This window comes from Natator depressus, chromosome 1 (genome assembly GCF_965152275.1).
Source record: "Natator depressus isolate rNatDep1 chromosome 1, rNatDep2.hap1, whole genome shotgun sequence".
NCBI lineage: Eukaryota > Metazoa > Chordata > Testudines > Cheloniidae > Natator > Natator depressus.
In genome coordinates this window covers 104,021,143-104,047,342 of record NC_134234.1, presented here as the reverse complement: position 1 = coordinate 104,047,342, position 26,200 = coordinate 104,021,143, and the positions used below count along the sequence as shown (strand labels likewise).

Here is a 26,200-nt window from a genome sequence, read left to right as displayed (position 1 = left end):
CCCATTGATGTAATTGAGTTTTCTTGAGTGATTCATTGAAGTTTAATCACCACAGTGAAGAAGTACACTATTAAAATTAGTCTTTTTCAGTGGCTGGGCCTAGTGATTTATAGGGCACTTGGAGGCCTGTAGTTTGAGGAAGCTTACAAATGCATTAGCGATATTGCTGTTGGTGTGATTGCTCCACTTTTCAGGAGTAGGATTTCTTTCTAATTCTTGTCACAATGGTTTGCCTGAAGGGTACTGAATAATTTCTCCATAGAAAAGGTCGTTCTTTCACAGGATCCAAGCTCAACACTAGGTTGAGAAATTAGAAAATTTCCTTCTGCTGGTGCCGGGAGGATCTGAGGACGGTGCAATATTAAAGATGCTTTCTATGTCTGTAATAAATAATTACCAGCTTTGGTGTTACAGCTAATTTATTTATGGAAGTTGCATGTATATTTCTGTTGAAAGTTTCAGTACATAAATCTTCTGTACAGGGCAGCAATTAAATACAATGGGAATATATTAGTCAGTTTAATATAGAGGATGGAATAATAAATGTAGGCTGAGGGGAGCATACACTAAATTTGTTTTGTGTTTAGTTTTAGAGGATATAATTTTTAGCAGGTGATTGGGACAGAGATCTCAGGTAGTCCTTTGAACATAAGATCAAGGCCTCCTCCCCCATTACAGTTCTCTCTTTAGAGATCCACTTTCATTGCCTTGACTAAATCTTCAAATGTAATTAAAAAAAACATAGTAAAAGGGAAGGAATAATCTATTGTCTATGACATTACATTTTTGGGGGAAATGCTTCAACTAGGTGTCATCGAAGTGACATCTGTAGACTCTCAGACGTTAAGCCATGATCTTTAGAATATAAGGACAAATGATTACGAAAACATAACTCCTGTTATTTGACACTTTTCAATCAGGGAATATTTTCCCCATGTACCTAGAGATATCTTCCCCATATACCATGTTTCCACCTGGAGAAATGAGATACATAGATTGCGTGTATTACTTCAATTTTATCTCGAAGTGCACAACACTGCCTTTGGACTACATCGCAGAATGTAGTTTTTTGGATTTTAGTCAAACATTAGAGAGATCCACTTATCAAGAACGGTGTTTCTGGTGTCTGAGGCTACTGCTGTATGCGGTAGGCCTGTTAACAAAGCATTTTTCTTTCATAACACAATGAAGCCTCTCCGTAAAAAGCTGTATTTTTGATACTGATTGTCTTAAGGAAAACAAATGATAGCTAAATAATATCTGTGATAACCTGATATATGTGGAATCTGCCACAATTAGCATTTGAATAAATACCAATGTGTCAGAGATTGATAAAATAAACTACAATTGATGGTCCTGTTTAAACAGTCTAGTCAAGAGCATATAAACCAGTCTGCCTCTCATTGTATCTGAAATTCTTATTTTTGTAGGTAAACAAATGCACATTCACTACTGATTGAATAGCCCCTTGAACTATGCTCTGCAGTTTGCATTTGGGTTAATCTTGTCGGTTTTAATATAGAGAGAAAAAAGGACAAAGCACCAGGGGTGGAATTGTTAGTGCTTTCACATCCACATTCCTCACATTTTGTCAGGATGATAAACTGTAGGTAATGGACAGTCCTTGTTTCACAGGACAACTGAGCCAACCGAAGCACAAAGAGCTTGCTAAAACGATATCTCACAACATGTTTGGTCTCCTCTTTCTAGACAAGAATTTATTTGGGAATCCTGTGCCATGGGACTGCGCTCTTTAACCTTAACAATTACAGCTTCAAGCTGAAGAAACAGGAGCTGAAGGTTAAAATGATTTAAACACATGCTTCTAAATCTTACCCAAAACATAGCTGTTGTCACTTGGCATGCTAGTGCAGAGAACTCTGAACAGTGTCCTCTGTCCCATTAGATATTTCGGACACCTAGGGCCAACTCCTACCTCAGGTGAATTAGCAACATAAACCTCGAACAACCCGAAGACTGAATTTTTGACTCAGTGATTTTCGGCAGCCCTTTGTACACAGGATCAGTTGAAGTATAAATGCTATATTATTTATAATAATTATCTTAAAGCCTCTTATCTGTAAACCTTACTAAGGCAAAGCACTTTGGTTAGTGCAGTAATTGTCTTTAGATAGGCAGTGACTGAAAGTCAAGCTGAAATCATTACATTTTTTTCACCCTTTTTTTCTCCCATATTTTATTGTAATGAGCTCACATTACTTTAGTATGGCACTTAGGGTATATCTCATGCTCACAGAACATTCCTGTAATGGGAAATTGCTTGAAATACCAAGATGACTAAAGGGAGTATTGGCAAAAATAGGCCATTCGGGTACCTGCATAGCAGCCATAATCAACTTTTTTTAGGGATCTAGTCTTAATGTATCATGCAACCTTACTACTCAAAATTGCTTATTGCAAATGAGAAGCAATCTTTCTGAGAAAAATAGTGATTAAAATGTTATTCATGTGTGTCTAATCTCTGCCTTCTCTGGCTCCTGACATAAAGAAACCTGTTTTTCAGGTCATTTATCATACATCTACATATATTTGCTTATGAGATCACCCTTTGTGCGATATTGTGGAGCCTTAAGTAGGAGTATTCAGCTGTCTAAAATATTTTAATTAAAATATGCAGGTCCACAGAACTATAAACTTCTAGCCAAGACTTAAGTCTTTGGGTGATTTAAAAAAAAAATTATTTTGGTATATGAAAAGCAAAGGAAGGGAGGATGGCAAATGGACAGTGTTAGAACAGCTTGGAAAAACTCCTGTGGCTTCATTGTCTCTTTAAAGCCAGAGAATACAAAGACATACGCAATTCAGCCCTTCTCCCATGATGGAAAATGTAAACCGTTGACACGGCTCCCATGTTTAACTTGTTTAATTCTCATTTTAAATTCAGTACTATACCAGCCGTGTGAACTCTGAAGATTTCTTTAGTAATCCATTTTGTAGTTCCGAATCAAAAACAAAGTGAAAAGGTCTGACACAATTTGCTTTTATTTTTAGGCAAATCAACCCTGGTCATAGTTAATAAGGGGATTACAACTCAGACTAGGTCTTTACAGATGTAATGTAAATCAAGGGCAGAGTATAAAGAAACTGATCCCTTTTGATTGAAGTATGGTAAAAAGGCATAGAGAAACTAGCAGCAGTAATCTGATTGTATGGCAATAAAACCACCATTTTCTGTCTTTCAGATAAAAATAATGTGGTAAATCCATGCAGTTCATAAGATGTAAAAGCAGATAAAGGGTGATGCCATGGCAACATATAGATTAGCTTGATGTTAGAAATGACACGTCTCTGAAAGGGGTGTTAGAAACTAAGGGACTTGCTCCGGGCTGTAAGGTATTATGTGAGAACTGCACAAAACTTGGAGGCCAGGATTAGAAAGTATGAAAGGCCTACTTGTGGCTTGGGATGGTTAAAGCAGTAAAGAAAAGCTGCTCAGTTCTTGCTCATTGGTAGTGTATAATATGGTAAAGGTAGATTTCATTTACTGCTTTTTATTAAGATTTGGACTGATTAAAACTTCAGATCACTGCAATTGTTAGGATGTGGAAGATTTTCCTTTTTAACTCCTGGTCTAGCAGCCGCAGCCATTCTGTAGGATTAGCAGCACTTTGAGTTTGTTTCCTTAATCTATTTGGGCTTCAGGCAGCGACCTGCTGGCAAGGAATAGAGAGCAGAGGGGATAGGTAAGACTGGGGTTATCTGAAAAGAAAACAGAGACCTTTTGATTTCAGCCATCTTTCAGACTGTGGTCTCAATCTCACACTCCATGGGAGAAGCAAAGGTAAACATTCCACATTGTCTTTTTCCCTTAGCGAGATGATTCTTGTACAATTTTTGTGTTTCCCACCCTGCAAACATATAAAAGAAAAAAATCCAACTTTAATTCAAATTAGCTAATAAAGCTGCTGATAGCCAAGTTGATATGGCTTAGTCCAGGTGGTATTTACTCCTGAAAGGCAATCTGAAATCCACAGTTGAATGAGATAAGCCCCCTGCAATTTAAAATCATTGGGCTAAATTCTCTGTTGGCCTAACTCTATTGACTGCAATGGAGGTAGGGCAGCAAAGAATTTGGCTCTTTGTGTTGTCATTTATTTTAAGTGCTATTTAGCTGTAAAAGTAAGAAAAGATTTTGCTTGTTGCTGCTACACTGGTCCTTCATTGCCTCTTGTCCCAAACAGCCTTGTAAATAGTGTAAGACTTTTGTTTTTGCATTGTGTTTACCATTATAAACATCTGAAAAACAGAAAAAGGCCATAGACCAGCCTGTTAGGTTATTTGTTGTGCTGCAAACTACAGGTGCAGTCCAGAAAGGAATATTTGCTTTATTGCCTGTTCATTTGTGTGCAAGGGGAAAAAAGCAGGAGTCTAGACACAGAAAAAAACCTCTGATACCATAACTATTGTCTCTTTTGATTAAGTGGGCCTTGTGTGAGTTTGAGAAAATGGAACTCAGTTCTGTTTGCTGACAGTGGCTTTGTCACTTTCTAGGTTTCTGCACTTTCTGTGATACGGGGAATTCTGAAAATTGCATTTTCAAATTTGCAGTTTTTGTCCTAGCTGATAGGTGTAACAAATTTCCGACAGAAAACCCGAGTCCAAAACCAAAATCGACATGCTGCTGAAGCTAATATGGTTTAACAAGTATTTATATTTATATGCACATACACCACCACACAGAGGGGGACTGAGCAGATTTGTGTAATATATGGAATCTGAAGCACTCAAAACATTTCTTCGGTTCCAGTTTAACCTTAAGAAATCTCTATAAAAAGATCCATTTCATTTGCTGAAATTCTGCAAAGTACGGGGGCACCCTCCTCTAATTTACAGGCTGGTCACATCCAAGCACCTTGCATTCTGCATTTGACAATGATTGCTAATGGGCCATTCAACTAAAGTATTTGCTTGTTAACAGGGAACAGAGCATGATAAATGTCCAGCAAGCTTGCGGCCTCCTTCAGCTTTTGAAATGCAGACTGGTGCATATTTATGGCAGGCAAATGACAAAAGAGGAAGCTGAATTACTCTGGCCTTATGCTTTCTGTTAGAACAAGGGTTAAAGTGATTAAAGAAATAATGCAAAAACCGATGTCCTTTGTTTGCTAACCATTATCCAACATTTAGCTTTCGAACCTACCTGTCATGTCACATTTCAGAAATGTACTAGATAATGCTATGTACATATGGCGAGGCATAGGAAAGAGTAGGTGATCATTTATGTAATGTTTCCCATGCAGCAAAAGTCAGGTATGCCTATTTATGTTGTTCCTGTTGAGAATAATCAGCAGGCCCTATTCTCTTAAAATACTCTTCACTTGTATACATTAATTTAAAGATGTTCTTACAAACATCTGCAAGTAGTCCTGCAAAGAGGGCCTTGCAGTTGGTGATTGTGTTCTCTGATTCCAAAAGAAAATAAATAGTAGGAGAAACTCATAAGAAAGAAAACAAGCCCCATTGCCCTCATCCTATTTCTCTAAACAAACTATGAAAACAAATTGGCAGTATAAGAGCACTGTTTGGTTTGTTATCTCCATTCTCCAGGACATGACTAGGTAGATTTTCAAAATGGAGAGTGTAAGGTATGTGTACAAATTCTGTGAATGGATAGAGGATTACCAGCACCATTTAGAATGCATGGAACTGTATTCCAGTACCACAGCCTTTGCATATTAATTCTGTCTCAAGAAGAGCCTGCTCCATCTCCCACTGAAGTCAATGGCAAAATACCCTTTGATTCTAGTCATTCAGGATCAGGCCCCCAAAAACTTCACTGTATTCAATGTCTTTAACTAAATCTATGAGTACAAGACTTGATGAGAGAGTCTTGGGCCAAAATTCTCAAAAATGGGCAATTAAAGTTAGGCTTCTGTATTTATATTTAGGTTCCTAGGTACGGGATGTTATTTTCAAATTTAGGTATTCATTTAGGCAAATCGTGACCTTGTCCATTTTATTACTTCGTTTTCAAGAAGACAGACATGTTTAAGGCCCCAATCCAGTTCCGAATAAAGTTAAGTGGAAAGACTCCCAGTTACTTCAGTGGGAGATAGATGGAGTTTTAAGGGAGCAACCTTCTGCTATATAGCACCTTTTTTTATATTTTAGGATTTCAAGGTTGTTTTCTTTCAGTTTATCTGAATCACAGTACAGGTTTTTATTTTCTAGCAGTGTTGAAAGTATGTAGTTTTATTTGGCATAAGAGAACATTCTCTTTTTTTTTCTATCAGTTGCGTAATTCGTAGGACTCTGCGTTGATGTTGTGATTATATGTATTTTAGATATAAGTGAGAAGTGAAGGACCTCTGTCTTTCTTTTTTTGGCAACCTTGAGGAGCCAACACCCAGTGTTTCATTGCAGTATCAGCATGATAATTATAATGCAGCTGATTTAAACTTTGATGTAATAGTCTAGGCTTTCTTCTGGTTTTAAACACAGTTCCCCAGCCAAGAATGATTTACGGAGACTTATAGGAGATTGTATTGCTAGGTAAATCATTCCTGGTGCATGACATACACATATCATTGTAGAATTTTTTAATCTATAGAAATTTCAAAATGGTGCACGTCTAAAGACTAAATTTACATTTCCCAGATTTTGTTCACCAGGACCAGACCTTTGCACATATTAAAGGATAACCAAAATATACATATTGCAAAATAAAGTGATGGCCTGTGCTATGCAGGAGGCTAGGCTCACAATGACCCCTTTTAGCCTTGTAAGCTATCACTTTACAAATTATTTCTTAATGTTTTATTGTGTCTTTGTTAGAAGATTTCTGTTTACTATATTATTAGATACCCTTTGAAAAGAGCAGGGGGGCAAGATTGGCAATGGGTAGTGGGCTGGATTAAGGGAAAGTATGTGTTAAAGCTAATGAGAAAGTATGACTTAAAAAAAAATAAAAGAAAATAAAAGTCAAGTCACAATCGAATACCATATTATTTTGGATTTGGGAATTCTGCCAGATTCCAGCCTGTCAGAGCTGAGAAGACTCAAATCAAGTCCAAGCCTATTTCTACAGCAGACTGGAATCCTGGCTTCTTGCCTGTGGGTCATTCAGTAAGACCCATCTGGCTTTTGATGTTCTGCAAGTTTGAAGCAGGTTGCTTAAGGAACCTATGCAGTGAATACTGGTGAATCCATACATAGCTGCAGTTTTTGACTCCCGAGTGGTGCGTCATTTTGCATTTCCATTTTCACTGGTGGTTGCCATCTGTTTTCTTATTGCCTGAACAGCAGTTGGTTTCTATACCTGACTGGATAAAAGTGCAAATTTGGAGTTAGGAACATCGTGATTCCTTTTGGTGCTCGACAGTCACATTGCATTCACTGTCCACACTTCAGTTGCTTTCTTTATGTTTAATTAATTTCAGTTTAGTTCAGGAGCAGCCTGCTTTAATCACTGTGCAATGTTTAACCTTTGGGGTTTTTTCAAGGTAATTCCAGACTGTATAGGTTAGTTGAGCAGGGAAAATCATGTTGGCAGCCAAGATTGCTAGGCATGTTTGTAAAGACATGAATTTTTTGTGGAGTCTGTATCTCTGTGAATTTACAGAAATCAATCTGATTCCAGTGATTTTTCATGAAAGATAAAGGCTAAATCCTGCACACCTTACTCACATGCATAGTCCATTGAGTTCAGTGGGTCTGTGTGCAAGGGTAGAGCAAGCAGGATTTGTCCCTGAGTATGTATGCTCTGAGAGACCCTGATTAAGGAAAGCATCCCTCTTCAACAGAGATCTTAACCATGTGTTTAACTGCTGTGCTAACGAGGGAGGGATTTAGGCATGTATTTATGTGCTTTCCTGAATTCAAACTAGAGTGAGAAGGCTTTTGATAATAAAAAATATAAATTTCTTATTAGATTTTAGTGTTGTAAAATCCTTTACGTTAGCAATGGGCCTGAATCAAACCCCAAGGCCTTCTATGCACTGTGGAATAGCCCCAATTCACCTATTGGTGGCAAGTAATTGATGTAGCTCAGTGGTCCCCAAACTGTGGGGTGCACCCCCCTAAAGGGGCATGAACATTTGGGGGCAGGGAGGGGCACAGCGGGACCCAGGCCAGCCCCCAAGGAGGGCGGGGCGGGAGTGCCACCCATCCCTGCTCTGCCCCAGCTTTACTCTGGCCCAGCCTCAGCTGCAGGTCGGCTGCTGGCCGCAGATCTGTTCCCGGCTGCGTCCCCTGCCTCGGCTCCCGGCCCCTAGCCTCTGCTTTTGTCCATGGCTCTTGGCCTCGGTCTCAGCTGCGGGCACCGGCCCTGGCTCTGCTCCTGGCTGCAGCTCCACTCCAGCCCCACTCGTGGCTGCGGCTCCCGACCGTGGTTCGTGGGCGGGGAGGATGCAGACAGGTTCCATTATGGGTAAGGGAGGAGGCATGACGGAAAAAGTTTGGCTACCAGTGCAGATCCCTAATATAGGTAAGGACAAGTCGAGGGGGGTACATAGAATGACTAGACATCCCAATATTATTGTGACCATCTCAATATTAGGGGCTTTGTCTTATATATGCAACTGTACACCTTCCCCACCCCTCGAAAAAAAATGTGTTCTGATTTTTCATGTGCTATCTGGTCACCCTAGGAGTACATCAATTTTGCTAATCAAGCTCTAGCCCTACATGAATAGCTCAGTTGACGCAAACCTTTGAATGTTATTGCCTGCTGCTAGGAGTAAGGCCAGTGTCTTTACCCTGATTGCTGGCCACCAGTGCTGAATCAAGGCTATTCCAGAGCAAAGTCAAGATCTTAGATCTGAGACAGAATCCAGGCTGGGATTCTTGCTCACAGCTCGAGCCTAGCTCTAAAATGGGCTGAGTCTGAAAGTTGGGTCTGAATTTTTTAGGAAAGTTTTGGTTTAAATCTGGATTTCAGATCTCCAAGTTCAGGAGTGATTGAATCTGTGGTTTACAAAGAGAATGTAGTTCTGATTTAGACCCCGAGTTTGTATCGTGAGTTTTGCTTTGGGCCTATCTCTGCTTTAAATGAAACTTCCTTGTATTACTCCTGTTCTTGAAGCTTTTTTTTTTTTTTTTTTTGCATGTGAAAGGAAGAGCATGTAGGATGAAACAAAAAAGTGAAATGAAATTTGTGGATGGGTTTTCTGAAAATATTCACATATAAATTCTAGATTGTAACATGCCAGTGTATTATCAAAGAGTTGTTTGTTTATTCCATCCTATAATGTGACAAACCGCTGGTGTGGCATATCCCAGACTGAACTGGCATGAGATAGGAACTTGTTCCAACTCTACAGTTTCCTTATGTAGACAAATAGTATGGAATAATTTATTTTAGAACAACTGTGAACCAGCTGAAAATACTATCTGAATGTATTTAATAAGTGATAGTCAGTGATTATGAATGTCTCACCAAATAATAAGGCAGTCCGCACCCTTTTTTATAGACTGCTGCTGAGAGCATTGCTTGGAACAAGACTGTACAGGTGCAAACAAATTATACTTAAGAGAAAGGAGACTGAAAACTTTATTTCACCTCCTTGCATGTGGCTGACACCAGATTTGGTTCTGTAACAGTAACAGAGTAGAGCACAGACTAGCTCACGAAAGCTTATGCTCAAATAAATTTGTTAGTCTCTAAGGTGCCACAAGTACTCCTTTTCTTTTTGCGGATACAGACTAACATGGCTGCTACTCTGAAATTTGTGATCTACAGTGTCCTTTAGAAAACAGTTCTTTGGCAGATGCCAGCTGGTCTCTGTTAGCTCACTAAAAGCAAAGACTTTAGTGATTTCTGTCAGAAATACACATGGTTTGATTTGATTTTCTTTTCCATACGCACTACACACAGCTCTGCATCTTTTCAAGGAAATGCTTCTCATTTTCGGTTCAGAGTATTTTTGAGCACTTCGAGTGGGAGCAGCAGGTTTGTGTTACATTGAATTCATGGCCCGGATTTTAAAGAAACAAATAAATAAATAAATAACTTGATTATCTTTGCTGGGAGAGCAAAGACTAGTTTAATGTTTCCAGCATCATATTTTAAACACAAACTCTTTAATTAAGTCAACATCAGGCTCTTCCTGTATTTTGTGACTAGCAAATGGAGAAAAAAACACCAGCATTAATATCAAAGGGAATAGGTTTTCATTACAGTAGAGGTTCAGTTGTGGGTGCTGTAGGCAGTGAAATTTAATATTACTGTGACTTGTATAGTAATTGTAGGATGACAGAGGGAAATGGATTAAGTTTAAATATAAGTGTACACAACAGCACATGGACTTTGTCAAATGAAAGCCAACGTTACTGGGGCAGGGAGAGCCCCCTCTGGCTCTGTCATCATGAATTAGTATTTTGTAAATAACTAGCCACTAGACTATAGATTTATTACTTTTCGTACGATATGTATACACAGACATAGACACACACAAGAATGCTGTAACTACCGTAGCTGCAGTGCAGAGTTGCAGAACAGGTTTGTGGCCCTTGGGCTGGCAGTGCATTTGAATGTCTAGAGGCTTCTTGTCTTTACCTTTCATGAAAATATTTTGCCTGCCAGTTTGTGAAGTTCTGGTTTGAAACACACACCTATACTTTTAGCACAAGGATTGCTAACACCTTAATGGCTCCCAAACTGGATGACCCTTTGTCACTCTTTTCTTTCCAATGAATAAACCAGGTTCAAGTTGCAGATGATCTTTGCTTTAGAAAAGTATGAAAGAAGGGCCACCTGCGATAACAAACAATCACCCCAAGCACACACATGCAAGCAGATTAAAGTAGAAAATGTCCATTCAAGCCTCCAATTACTGATTGGTTCCCTGCAGACTGAACGCCATGGAGGATCAACACCTCACTTGTTTACATTTTAGGTAATTGCAAGATGCTCCAAAAGCAGTGTGTGATAACATAATCCTATGTAAACCTAGTGCCCTATTGTTGTACCCCATTATCACACAGGGTTTCACATAAGTAAGTTCATGCTGAAACCTGTTCTAATGTTAAAGTGCAAAAGGGGGCAGTAAAGTGCTATCCAAAAAATGTTGATTTTTTTAAGGATATTTTTTCATGATAGAGGTTGCATTTCTCTCTGAGCTTCTGATCTTCTGTTTTTAAAATAATCAGTATTTATGAATAATTTCTGCATGTAGAGAAAAAAATAATTAAAAAATAGTGGAAGACATTTAACATTAAGCATTGTGGCCGTAAATGTGAGATGTGTGTCTTTCTGTACTCTGTCCTTTAACCCCAGCATGAAACATGCTGCCCATTTGGAACGATTGAGTCAGAAATCCTTCCTCAAGTGTATTTAGAACATAACTACATAAAGCACTTCTGAAAGAAGTCTAACATCTAGGGCTCATTTTGTGTATTACCAGAAGTACATCTGTGTAAAAAACAAAACAAAAAGAACTCTGAGGCTTGGGATTCCTGGTTGAAGTACTAAAGTGTGTAGTGGTGTCATGGGTCAAGATTTGGGCTCTCATCCAGAGCCGCATGCATCATTTATCAAGAGGTAACTAGAAAGAGCAACTAATTACAATGCACCTACTGAGTGTTTTCTCTTCAGAAATTCCACAGAATAACCCATTTATACAGACCGGCTTCCACTCTCCACTGCAGCCACTTGTGTTTTTTTTTTTTTTTTTTTTTGAACCTCTTCTACTGAAGTGTGTGTGTTTGTGTGTGTGTAAATGTTACCAAACTGATAATCTAATACCATTTTAAAATAAAATATTGGTAATACAATCACACACAGTTTTAAAATAGAATATTGGTAATATTCATAATAACAGTCTTCAGTTTGGAGACCAAGCCTACAGCACATTAGCTTCTCTTTTGTGGTAACCAGAATTGATTTAGTAAATGGATCTGAATTCTCTAGTGCTTTATATTCTTATGCCACTGCAGTAACTGCTTTCTACACAATAATACAAAAAAGCTAATTGCTATTAATAGTACTTTATGTGGAGGTCACGTAAGAAAGCTGAATATAAAAGCTGTAGTTTTGAACAGAAGTCTAATATCAGTCCAGTTAAAAGGGCTAGATCCTACACATTTTCATAATCTTAGGCCTTACTACCTGGTTTGCATTCTGATGTGAAAAAAGCCAGACTTTACTCCCCATACTGATGTAAAAAAAAGCCAGAGAGGCATTTTCTTTTCAGGCAGGAGGAAGTGCAGTTTTCCCCATCTGTGCGGTATATTTTTCACCAATCGCTCAGCCCAGATTTATGTCTGGTAGTGAGGGGTGTAAAGCATGAGCCTGTCTAAATTTTAATGAGGTTAGTGGGTGTGTTTCAGTGTTTTTTCTAGTCAACAGTCGAACAGTGAGGGAAAAGGAGGTTCCCCAGCAAAGTAAAATCTTGCCTTTTATGCAGTGTGGTTGAAATTCACCCCCATGGTTGAGCACGCACGGAAGACGTGATGTATTCCAAAAATCTTGTGGTAGCCCTGCATGAGGGAGTTGAAGGCAGAGCAGCCATTCATCAGGACTTCTGCACTCCATGTCCTGGAGAGGCTCATTTTGAATAGGCCAGTACAGAGGGAAATGCTGGGGAAGAAGCTGCTGACTACTCAGTTACATGGCTCCAGTTGCTGGGCTTCGTGGGTTGGAGGTGCAGTGGATCAATGGCCACTATTTCAGCTCAGGGCTTGAGGTGGCAGCTCTAGAAGGTCTGGGCTGCACTACATTGCACCTTGCATTGTTTCCATTGAATGAGAGCTAATTTTTAAGCGGAAGTCATAGCCTTTGAAAATCAGATCTTTTCATGAGAAGATAAGGTATCTAATTTAATGGTATCTCCAGGAAAGCAGATTCAGTGCAGGATTGTGGCTGGCCCCTTGCATGTACACAAAAGATGGTGTGTGTGACTTTCCCCACCCAGGAGCTGGTCACAACTGGAGGCTTTGTGCTCCTTCAAGTGCAAGACTGTACCCGATTTGTGACCCCCTAGAGGTGCTTCTGTAAGGGGTTCAGAAGAAATGTGACCATGCTTTAACCCCCCATCCTCCTCCCTGGCAATGGCCTCTCGAGCTGGTTGGCCATGTAAGCAAGAGCATGCTGGACCTTTCTAAAGGGTAACTTTAGTGGCTTCGCTCCCCAAGAGCTACAGGGGATGCTATGCCTCCCAATGTCGCTCAGGGCTGAGTAGCTGGGGCTGCATGACTTCACAATGTCCCCTCTTCAGGAATGATCTATAACGGCACTATCTGATAATCAATGCACAGTTCTGTGGCTCTGCGCAAAACAAATATCATATTTTGTTCAAAAATCTATATACCTTGGGCATGTGCGTAAAAGTACTTCATTTTTTTTTTCTGTTTTTTGTTTTTCTTTTTTCTGTAGCATTTGGTAAAGTATGATTACCAAAAACTGCCAATTGGAACAGCTGAAACTGATCTCTCCCATCCACCTACAATTTAGACTAAATCTACCGTCACAGAGTCATTGTGGAAAGGCTGCCAAGCCTTTAGCAGTAGGTGTATGACACCCCCTCTCTCCAGATGACCCTGATCTTGCATCACTGCAGTCAATGGAAGTTCTGCAACTGACTTCAGTGGAGTAGGATCTGGTCCTCTATAAAGTAGTATAACATGTCTGGGGCTGTGAAGAGTTCTATCACACTAACTGGTGGCAATGCTGCTATTTTGTGTCCAGAATGGCGACCGAGGATTTGTCTACATGAACATTTAGTTCACTGCTAGCTGGGTGGGTATATCTGCCCAGCACTAGCCTGCTGCATGCTAAGTGTCTGTGTGGACATGCACTAACAGTTCCTCAGTGCACTTGGATCTACTCTTGTTTCAAAGTGGAATAGATTTACATCCCAGCTTGCTGCAAACTAAATGTTTATGTAGACAAGCTCTAAGTGAATTGAACCCCTGACACACCCTTTTTCCAACACACTGCCTGTACTTCCTCCAATCTAGGCAGAAGCAGGGTGGAGTACGTTGGATATAGGAAGGGGTGAGCAGGCCCTGCACAATCCAATAATAGAGTATGGAGAATAGTGACTATTTCAATGGATACTATTTTGAAGCTTTTGTATTCAAATGGCTTGCCAAAGGGAATAAGTAGAATGTTTCCAAGCCAAAAAAGTACCTTTATTGAGGTGGTTTTTTCCATTATTTTTTCCTTCACGAAAGGGAATGTAAAAGAGCCACAGTTTTAGAAAATTGCATTGTGATATTTTGTAGTTTGTTAATTTGACTTTCAATGATCTTAAGTTATAACTGTGAATTTTTTTTGTTATTCTTTTTGGGCCTGATCCTATCATCCTTTATTAATGCAAATAATCTTTCCTCATATGAGTAGTCCCATTAAAGTAAGAGAGAGTTCTTGCATGATCAAAGACTACTGGTTGAGTAAGAGTTTGGTGGATTAGATGCTAGATGAGAGGTTGACTTTTTTTAAACAAGTGCATCATTTAAAATTTGGTGTCACACCTTGTTACGTGCTTCTGATAGCCTAATCATAAAACACTGGCAAGGAAAATAGATTCCAAACCATGTTTAAGTCAATTGAAATGAAACAGAATGAAATGGAATGAAATTTATTTAAATTTTCAAAGTTTACTCTTCTAATTTGTGTGTTAAATTGATTCAATCATCACATTATATTTTTGGTGTCAATCCCACAGTCAGAGGTAATTTTTCTCTTAGGGGACATGTGCAAGACTAATGGCTTTAAAAAAAAATTCCATAAGATTTTTGAAAGATGAGATTCACCTTCATCTTTTTTGATGCAGCTCATTTTGATATTTCTCCTACATCAGTTACTGGGGAGCTAAGTACATGCCCTGCTCCCATTGAGCTCAGTGGCAATTTAATCTTCAGTGGGATCAGGTCCATAAAGTTACTGCTTCTGAAAATGCATAGATATAATTTCTAATAAGGTATGCAGTACCTCCAAATTATTGTCATAACTTGAAATAGAATAAGAGGGTGATTGATATAAAAAGTTGTATTTCTGTATCGAACAGAGAACTCATTCACTTACAACTGGTTTCCAGTCATTTGGGGTTTGATATGCAAAATGGGGTTTGCAGATATGGGGTTTGATATGCAAAATACTAATTTTGTCATTGTTTTAAAAGCAAGATCATGAATATATGTATTATTTAATGGCCATTGTTTTCTTTTGTTTTTTTTAAATAGGGAGATATACTTGGCACAATATTCTTTAGTCTGCTGCAATTTGTGCTTTTACAAGCAACATGGCCACATCTAACATATTAGGCTATTAGTATTCATGACATTTCCTTAATGAAACTTTTCAATGAGTAACTTTATAGTCAGATTGGTAGTTAAACTTCATAGAGGTAAGTAGCTGGGGTTCCTTAACAGAAGGTTTCATTTTTCATTTTTAAGAAGCAACTTGATTGTTCTAATTTTTAGGGTTATTTTTGTCATGTTAATTTAAGACTAAATGTTGATACCAATTATTTCAGATAAGATATTAGAGCATGTAAATTTGGCACTCTTTCCCTAGTTACATACTCGAGGTTAATAGGTACTAACATGCTTCTGATAACTGCATTCATTTAAACATTATTGGGAAATGTCTAGGTTCAAACTTCATTTCCAAAGCTGAGAGTATCTACAGGTTCCCAGGTTGGGAAAAGCACAGCAGCACATATTTTTGGCATCAGGATTAATTAATGTAGTCTAAGAATTTGTCTCCCTTGACTATTTTACAGTTTTCAGAAGTAGCTATGTAGTAAGGATAGCACATATTCTCAATGAAAAGTTCCACTTACAGATGTACTCCTAATTTTGGTAGAGTCTAATATCAGGAAGTAGGGCAGGTTTGACAGATTACTCCTATGGAAAAGTCCTATATAATTTAATAGGGGTGAATGTAATAGGTTTTTATAAAATTTAATTACATTCTTAAGAAATTGGTCTTAAAACTCTTATCAAATTTAATAGAGAATGAGATCCTTTCTATAGGATTCTTAAATTTAAATTCTATAGTACTTTGACCAGGATAGTATATTAATGCCAGGAAGTGGTTGGGGCTTACGGTAGAAGCACAAAGTGTAGTGTAGAAAATTACAGTAATATTAATGGGAGTGGAGGGTCAGACTTTGTTTGTTCTAGTTCTCTTCCCTGCCCAGCCCACCAACTCATTTTTTTGTTTTGGAGCATATGAATATTTGATCTACAATTTTTAAAGAAAATGTCTTTTGATAATGTTTTCTGGGAAAATTGAATGTGATGCTTGGCATGTTACTGTTTGTTAGGCCAAGATGAGTGAATAGTTTAAATAATGGATGGGACTTGTGTTCATGGGATTTTGAACAGTGTCAACAAATATTGGACCCTCAGTGAAAGTGTACTGTTGGTATGAACATGCCTACAGAGAAAGTACATTAATTTCAATGCACAGCGTTCATTATACCTAAAATATTTTCTGCACACTTTCCCAGAGTAATCATTGCAATGACAAATTTCTGTGGGCTGGATATTTGATCACACAGCAGGCTCCTTTTGCCTCTCTGCATAAAGGAGCCATAAACCAGTAGATCCTTCCCCCGAGGATTGCGTTGGAATGGGAAACTTCATTGTTGGTGTAGGGCTGCCAGCATAAGGGACGTTCATGGGCAAAAAGGAATGTCCCTGTGGCCAGGCAAACTCTGGCTGTTGGAATGATTCCTTGGGACCTGAGACAGCCACCAAGTGCAAATTAGAACATCGCTGTGGCTGCCATCCAATTCCTGGCATTGGGGAGGGATGAAGGTAGATTAAATTCACCTTTGTCCCTCAGTCTCCTCCGGTCTTGCACTCCTGGCCTAAAACTCCCATTCTTGGAAAATATGCTGCATGTCCATTGATTTCAGTTGAAGCAGGATCTGTTCCTTACTTTGCATGTGTGTGTGTGTGTGTGTGTGTGTGTCTGTTTACCCATTAGTATTTGTTTGTTCTTTTATACCTCCTTGATAGATTAACAGAAATAGCCTGTTTGAATTCTCCAGCAATGGAAATCAGCACTGCAAGGAGGCAGCTGGAGGGTAGCATTTTAGACTACGGGGTCTGCATGTAGCCTTTAAGCCTCATAGTGGGTATCTTTGCTGCAGAATTTGCCCCAACTGTTTCAGACATAATTAATGTATCCTTGCTGTGAGACTCAATCCAGAGTGTGATCTTTAGTGTAACACATGACACTGGCACCGCTGCTTTGGCATCGTTCGTGGGATTCAGAAGACTTTTTGATCCTCCGTATTAGTTACACTTCTATTTGACATAAGCTTTTAATTAGTTGAAGGCACCTTCTCATGAACACCTTTCAAATCGCTTCCAGCGTACTTGGATGGATTTTGGATGTGTGAATGTCTTAACACTGCAGTCAGCCTGCTGCTACCTTAGTTGGCTTCAAACACTGACTTTTTTGTTAGGACTGTAGGATGGGAGCAATTTATTGACTTTATTATGCAGCCCTTCAACCATTTCAACAGAGAGGTGTTTGGCTCACTATGCTTAAAACTTGTAAACAGTAGATGCAATGATATAAGTATTACAAGCTATTTTCAGCCCTGATGAAGTTTTGTTAACTTACACCAAGGCTGAACATAGTCCTCCATTTGCAGATGTAAAGGTTTAGTCCAAGATTTTTTCAAAAATGCGGTCCTAGATTTCTGCTCCTAATTCCATATGTAGGCACCTAGGTAAGTGGCCTTACTCAGCACTTTTGAAAATCAGTTTATTTAGGAACCTAAATGAAAAAATATAGGGGGACATCTACATTGTAATTCTTCCCCTTCTCCCCGCACAGCAGCGAGTCTCAGACCCTGGGTCAACTGACTCGGGCTTGTGGGGTTCATGAATGGGGCTAAAAATGGCAGTGTAGACATTCCTACACAGGCTGGAGCCTGGCCTCTGAAACCCGATGAGGTGAGAGGGTCTCACTCAGAATCCAGGTGGCAGCCCGAGCGGGAACATTTACACTAATATTTTATCCCAAAAGCATGAGCCCTGGGAGCCCAAGCCAGTTGACCCGGGATCTGAGACTCACAGCCTTAGGGAGTCTTTGCAGTGGTTCTCAAACTATGAATTGGAACCCCAAAGTGGGTTGTGACACCATTTTAATGGGGTCGCCAGAGCCAGCATTAGACTTGCTGGGACCTAGGGCTGAAGCCCGAGCTCCACCCCACCTTTGGTGGCAGGGCTTGGACTTAGGCCGTCTCTCTTCCCCACCCAGGGCGGCAGGACTTGGGCCCTCCCCCCCCAGTGGTATGTACTAATTTTGTTGTCAGAAGGGGGTGCAATGAAGTTTGAGAGCCTAATTTTAGTCTCATATTTTTGCAAATCTCAGCCTTACTCGTATACTATTGTATAATAACTGTTCCCAGTTATGGGTCACTACATTTCTGTATGCCACATAAATGAATCAGGTGAAGCTCTTGATCTTTACAGTCTCCACCCATATTTATAAGTTACTATCACAAGGAAAGTAAATTGCATGAACTCTGCTCATGAAAAGGTCACAGCCAAAGCCACAAACTGTGGAGAAGGTTTCAACTCAATCAGGCTCCTAGCACCACCTTTCATTTTCAGGCCTCCTTTTTTCCTTCCCTTTACCTCATCAGTGTTAATGCTAGAAGTCTGAAAATTGGAGTGGAAGAAGCTTTGTCAGGTTCAATTTTCAGAATATGCTGAGTTCAGACACATAGCCAGAATATTCCATCTGCTGTAATGTCTAACCAGTGCATCAGTTAAAGCTCTTGTAAAATGTGTTTAAGCAGTATAATGGGACTGTTCTGTCCTTTACCCTTTATATTCCGATTCCTGGCTTTTAAGTGGCTTTTAAAGCTCTTTAACCTTTTATTTCCCTCTCCGTTTTTCTATTCTTTTGCATTTATTTATTTCCTTAAAAAAAAAACCCAAACAAGATCAACAACCAAAAGCATGTTTCCCACTATGTGTCTGTTTCGAATTGAAAACTGTTCTCTCATACTGACTTTGGGCCCTGGCCTGCATTCCTTTTGCACTCCAAACTTCCATTCACTTCAGTCATCCCTATTGACCCGTTGCTCCCAAAATTTAGGATCAGCTTTAAAGGTCCTTTTTGTTATTTTTCAGAAAGGCTTCTAAATTATATCGGCAAGATTTATGGTAAGCAGGTACGTAGTCTAACCCAATTAATGCAATATTTATGTCCATGTTACATGCAAATGTAAGCTGGTTTATTGAAAACGAAGGGCCCGATTCTGCAAGCGCTTCTGCAAATTGCATTAAGTATTTCCATCATCTGCAATGGAAATACACGAGTAAATGTTTGCAGGCCTGGGACCAAACAGCAGCTGGCCTTTATCCTGGCACAAAGTGGGGAGGAGCACAAGTAATCTTTACTCTGCCCCAAGATTGTGGCCAGCCCCTGTGCTTGTATATGGGAGAGAAGTACCGTAACTTCTTCTCCTGCCCCTTCTCTTTACGCTCCCTGTGCAGGGTTGGCCACTCCCTACTACTCTGCTTGTGCCCCCGAAGGTGCTGGCCTCTCCAAAGGCGACAGGGAGAAGAAAGCAAGAGGTGAGGCTTCTCCATTCTGGCCACCTCTGCCATGGAGAGAGCATATGCAGCTCCCTTTAGGGATGCAGCACTGGATGCATTCTTCTTGCATGCCGATGAGCTCTGGGAGGCAATGCAGCTTCACGCTGGCCCCAACGTAGGCCTGTGCCCAGTAGGCATGGCTGAGCCCAATATTTGTAACACAGAAATTAAATAGCACGAGTGAATTACAGCAACATGTACTTTTCTTGCCATAACACTGTCTTGTTTTTTTTAATGCATTTGTAATTACGAATGCCTTTCTCCTGCTACATACTGCTTCACAACAAATATAATTCTTCCAAAGGCTTTGTGAGTGAAATAATCCCATTCATTAGTACAAATCATAAATCCTAAACTCACGTTGTGTAGGACCAAGTAATCGCAATTTACAGACCAGAAACTTGGGGGGCCTCATTGCTGGTTTTGAGTTAGCGGCTTCTGATCTATTAATTATGCTATAGCTGGTGGGCTCCTTTAGCTACCTAAAGGATGGGGGTACTTTAGGCTTACAGCTTTGTTCTCTGTCTCTAATGTTTTAATGAGCCTGCAGGATGACTGCCTATGAATGAGGTGGGTTTTCTAAGTGTGTTGTTTAGTGTTAGCATGAACATGCTAACACTAAACAAAGAATGTTCATTAGGAAGCCATTGTTTCAGTTTTTCTGAGCAATTCTCCATTAAGGAAGATCTTTGCAGCAATATGGCTGGCAGGTAGGAGAAAAAGGGAAGAGAGAGGGTTTTAGCTGTAGGCATTAGTGGATATTGTATCAGTAGTTCCAGCTCTAAAGACTTGCTTTGAGGCATTAATTGGACCAAATACATCTTCAGAAAAAAGATTAGCAGAAAAGTGCAATGGCTTTTGTCCTTGCGAGAATAGGGCTCTTCGTTTTGTGGCTGAATCAATACTGCAATTAATTATTTTTAGTTTTCCTTTATGGATTTGTAAAACATTTCTTTTAAGGCACAATTTAAAATAAGTCCTGTTGTTTGATCGATGAGTGACTAATTATGATAAGTAACTCAACATGTTCTTGATGAAGCTTGCCTGTTAATGAACTTCAACAGCAAATATATCATAGCAGGATGGAAACAAAATGCTTGAACACTTGTGATTCCCTAAGAATTTTGAAATCTGTGTCTGAGAGTTTCCAAAGGGGCTGCTAGAGAAATAGTGGAGGTTTGGATTGCAGTACAAGAAATAAAGCCTTTCTGAAGTTACAAAGACCACAACCATGGTCTCGATGGGACTGGGCAGCGAAAGGGCGAAGAGGAGATCATTAAAGCTGGTCACATTACTGTACGTTGGCAGTAGAATGTAAGCTCTTTGGAGCAGAGAATGCCTTTATGTTCTGTGTTTGAACAGCACCTTGCACAATGGAGTCCTAGTCGGTGACTGAGGCTCCTAGGTGCTGTGCGATACACATAATAGTAACTGATATGTTAGTAAATCCTAAGGGCTAGGTTGTGCCGTGCCCTGGAACAGGAGGTGCAAGAAATCTCTACCCCTTGGTCTCCCATGCAGGAATCGAACAAAATAAATGCAAGGCAGTGTGAGGCTAGAGATGCTAGCCACCTAAAACAGGAAGGAGAAAAGGTGTCATGACCCTGCCCTTCCTGCACTGGCTTGTGGAGTTGGCTAGCTGTAGAAGGAAGCTTTGGTAATCATTGTGCTTGTCTGGGACACAAAGCCTTTTCAAGTCCCCAAAAGTGGGACAGTGCTTATAAGACATACTCTGGCTCTAATTTTCAAGAACTAAATTCGTACCTTGTTGATTTTAAATTGTCAGGCACAAACTATCAATGGCTGCTTCGTTCATCTGTATCATGTATGGTTTGGAAACGGTGTATTCCTGTCTGCTCTTTTCACATGCCATTTGTCTGAATCAGTCTTTATCAAATGTCTCACATTTCCCCTTTTCTCCTGGTTCTTATAGATTCCTTCCTGGACAAGGACTGGTACTATACCCACAAATAGGAGACAAACTGGATATTATATGCCCAAAGGTGGACTCTAAAACTGTTGGCCAGTATGAGTATTATAAGGTCTACATGGTTGATAAAGACCAAGCAGATAGCTGTACTATTAAAAAGGACAACACACCTCTACTCAACTGTGCTAAGCCAGATCAAGATGTTAAATTTACCATCAAGTTTCAAGAGTTCAGCCCTAACCTCTGGGGCCTGGAATTTCAGAGGAAAAAAGATTATTACATTATATGTAAGTACAAGTTGGCATTTGTTTATTCTTTTTCTTTTTTATGTATGTACATTGTCTGCAAGTAAAGAAGTTGCCTGGGTTTGTACTGTTCTTTCTTTTAAAATATTTTCTTGGCAGCTTGTTTTCAGCAAGCTAACATTCCCTGCTGCGTCTGTAGGGCCTCTGTCTCTTTTTCAGGCTTGTATACAGTCACTATAGATTATGCCTATAAGGGCTTCTCACAATAGCTTTGGGTACTTATTAAGTGCCAGATGGCTATATCCTTGCTCACATAGTACCTTACAACATGAGGAGTCCCACTGAAGTCAGTGGGGCTCCTTGCTAGGTAATATTCTACCAATTGTGAGTTTAGGTATCCAAACCTGGCCTCAGCCAAATCTTCTTAAAGATTATGACCTAGACTCTCAGCAAGTGTAAAATGACACAGCTCCCTCGACTTCAGAGACACTATGCCAATTTACACTAGCCAAGGATTTGGCCCTCTAACATTAAGGTCAAAGTATCTCATTCAAAGCCTTGCAGGCATTCCATCTTTTCTGGAGAACTGAGCAGAAATCATCTGCTAGTAGGAGTTGGGCATACTCTGGAAAGTCCATTTCCTGCAATTACAGGTAGGTTGGGCATTGGTGGACCTTGGTTCTTCCCATCTTTTTCTTTGTGTGTTTATCTTTGAAAACTGAGCCCCTGAAAGAAGCTGCTCTTGATATTTTTTCATTTGTAATAAACATAGATCATTTAAAAAAACATACACAAAAACAAGGAAATTGAGTGTTAAAGGAAAACAAATAATAAAAATAAAGTGGATATGTACTCCTCTATTACATACATATTCATATGGACTGTTTCTGGTAATTTCATTATACGTAAAAATATGTAATAAATCACAGGGAAATATGTAACCAGTCAGTGTAATTAAAATGTGAAATAATCACAGAATTGATTAAATGACAAATGTGGGAGTTTTAAAATGCAGTTTGTTGATGGTGTCAGGCTCTGCTAACCCCCCCTCCCCCCCAATCAGTCTACTAAAGTAGGTGCAAAAGAGCCTGATGCTGTAGTCTTTAACTCAGGCGAAGTGCCCATTGAACTTTGCCTGTGTAAGAACAGCAGGATCAGATGCTGTGACAGTTGCATGTAATCCTAATGAAAATGTGGAACATAAACATGTCCATTTATATGCAAATAGCTGGCTTTAAGGGTGAAATATTTCAGTTATTTAATGCTAGTTTAGGGAAACACCCACAGTAGACCAGATATAATGGAATAAATGTCACCATTATATTTATAACTTGAAAATTATGGGCACAAATGAAACCTTCTGATAGGCTGTCAGGTCTGTCATTTGTGTGTCAACAATTCTCTGGGTAAATCATGAGTAAGACTCATTTTCTTTATTTTTCTATAATTATTTCATTATAGCAATAAGACATAATAGTTATTGCTTTCCTGGAGGATTATTGCATTCTTTGGTTGGTATAAGTCGCTTGCCCTACCTCCTTGTTCCTCAGAAATCATACTAGATTTTCAATAATACCTTACTGCCTAACAACATGGCCTGCCACACTTCCTGATTATTGTGGTATCAACAAAAGGCCTACCTGATATTATGCTGGGAGTGCCCTTTAGCACCATGGCCCAGATTCTCAAAGATATATAGTCACCTAACTAGTTAGGCAATTAAATATCTTTGAGGATCTGGGCCCATGGGTCTGATTTTCAGAAGTGCCCGCAGGTGAAGCAGTGGGCCTGTGAGCACTCAGTAGCTCTGAAAATCAGGTATCGTGGAGCTGAAACTCCCTTCTTTTTTGTGGTTCAGAGGTAGGCAATGGGCCTGAGTCAGATCTTAGTTATGCCAGTTTTACACCAGGGTAACTCCACTGAATTTGATTTACACCAGTTAAGCAAAACCAGAATCAGGTTGAATATTCAGCAGATGAGTGAACCGAGGGGAGCAGAGCTAGGAAAATCCTTTGCAATTTGGCTGTAAAATGCTGCTTTCATTAATGCTACTTGGAGCAGTGTTAACTTCTGCTCCACAGCTTCTGCATTCCTTGGAGAGGAGGTGATACCTGGCTAAGAATGGGGGAATCAATGACAAAGTTACCCTGAACAGTACTGCCAATCCCAATTGCTTAGAAATCACAAGTCAGACCCCAAAATTACTTAAATCATCAGATTTTGAAAATAATAAATGCTTTTTTTCTTGGACTTCTATTTTTTGAGGCTTCGGGGGCCATGTTTTCAAGCTTTTTCCCTCAATCATGAGGGCTTCTTTTATGAAACCTGAAATTCTCACATATTCTAACATGCCCTTTGGAGCTGAGCAAAATACCGCATATGGTGCGAGTTGGCACTGCTGCACCAAGCTAGCCTCACTGCTCAGGGCAGAGGCAGAGATTGGAAAGGGCATGGTCAGCTGGGCAGGAGGAAGGACTTGGCCTTTCTGTCCCATGCCTTACCCCACCCTTAGCCTGCCCTATTCAGGCCTACTCTGTCCAAGAGGTTCCCCCTGGCCAGAAACTTGAGGAGAGCTGAGGAAATGCTCTAGGCTGTTATAGTCAGGGCTGCTCCAAGTGGGATCTCAAAAATTAGAATATTCCAGGCCTCTAAACACAGAGAGCCAGCTTGGAAGACTCTCACCACAGAGATGTAGAGCATAGTTCTCCAACCCACCCATGGCCAGAGACCTAGATCTATGGCTAGAGCAATGCTGGACCATAACTAGGGAATAGCAGGCAGAGGCCACTCACCATCCCAGTTAGTGCACAAAAGATAAGGGGTATCCAACTAGTGGTAGCCGGCAAGGCAGAGAATTACCATCTGATGGTAGGAAGTAGCCAGATCAGGGCAAGCAGCCCAACCACAGCCCCTTCCTGGGTTAGGACAAGGAGCAGTCAGAGAAAGTACCTCAAAGAGAAGCCAGTTACTTAAAGACCAGTCCAGAGATATGCCAGAGCGAGCTAAGAGCCCAGCAATTCCCAAGTCCATAAAGCTTATTCCCTGATATAGCCCTGTCAGAAGTAATTACTGGTAATCAGGATATTTTCTGTCAATTATGTAAATAACATAATACATATTTATTATCTATGCAAATTAAAATACAAAATCATTTGCATAAAATCCAGATTCCTGAATCTTCAGGTTAACAAGTGCTCAGTTCCCCTGAAAAAATGGATTAAGTTATCTATTGTATGAGAGACACAAATATGTTGTTGTAACATTTCCCCTTCGGTGTGTGTTTTTTGCATTGCATTTTTGACAGTATGTTCCCATCTGACAGAGTCTGGTTTGGAAGCACTGTAAGATCCTGCATTCTCTAGACCAGGGGTCGGCAACCTATGGCACGTGTGCCAAACACGGCACGCGAGCCGATTTTTAATGGCATGCTGCAGCCTGCCAGGTCCCAGCTGCCGGCCCCGCTCAGCCAGCTGCTGAACCCAGGCTGGGACCCCGGCAGGCAGCAGCAGGCCATTAAAAATCCTGCCCGCTCTGGCCTGCTCTTCTCCTCCGCTCCCCGCTCCCCCCGCCGCGGGGGCAGGGTGAAGAAGCTTGGTCCTGCCGGCTACTGCTGCAGGGCAGGCAAGCTCCCCCTTCCCCCGCCTCTTCCCCCAGCGTGCTGTGTTCCTGCCCCTCCTCCTCTCCCTCCCTGCCGCCGATCAGCTGATGGGCCTTGTGAGGGATGGGGAGAATCGGAGCCGCAGTGCGTTGTTTGCTGCTCCAGGGAGGAGCGGAGAAGAGGTGGGGACAGGGCTTTGGGGAGGGGGTATGGAATCAGGGCATATCCCCTCCAGCCCCCTGCCATGAAGCGCTCTGGGCAGGGGCTGGGAGCACCCCCATGACCCTACCCCACACCCCCAGACCTCTGCCCTGACCCCTGCATCCCCCTCACACATTTCCAGGTCTCTGCCCTGACCCCTGCACCCCCCACAACCCCAGCCCTGACTCCAGCCCTCCCCACGCATACCAGCCCCCCCACACCTCATGCCCTGACTCCTGCACCCACCACACCCCATGCCCTGACTCTTGCACCCCCCACATTCCTACCCCCACCCTGAGCACCAAATGGGAGCTCCTGCACACCCTCCCCCCCCCCACATTCCCACCTGCACCCTTTGCACCAAATGGGAGCTGCCCAGGTAAGCACTCCGCACCAAAACCTCCTGTCCCAACCCTGAGCCCTCTCCCTCATTCTAGCTCTTGACCAGGCCCTACACCCCAACCCGCAGCCTACTCCTTCACCCCCAGCCCTGTGCTCAGTGCACTCCCACCCTCAGCTCAGTGCAGAGAGAGAGGAAAAGAATGGGCTAGAACCAGGGAGAAGGTAGGTACTCACTCTATGTGGGCAGAGCCCCTCAGCTCACTGCCGATCTGGGGTCCCGGCCGCTGGCCCCGCTCAGCCCGCTTCCGGTCTGGGGTTCTGGCTGCCAGTCCCTTGCCAGCCAGGGTC

The 26,200-nt window shown here is 40.9% G+C and overlaps 1 protein-coding gene across 1 annotated transcript in view; it reads left to right on the top strand.

Moving 5' to 3' along the window:
* The window catches only part of EFNB2 (ephrin B2), a 49,086-nt gene that overhangs the window by 4,034 nt on the left and 18,852 nt on the right, over positions 1–26,200 (top strand). Inside the window, exon 2 of the mRNA XM_074963379.1 lies at positions 21,470–21,753. Within this exon, the coding sequence (XP_074819480.1) occupies positions 21,470–21,753 (284 nt within the window). The remainder of the gene's footprint in view (positions 1–21,469; positions 21,754–26,200) is intronic.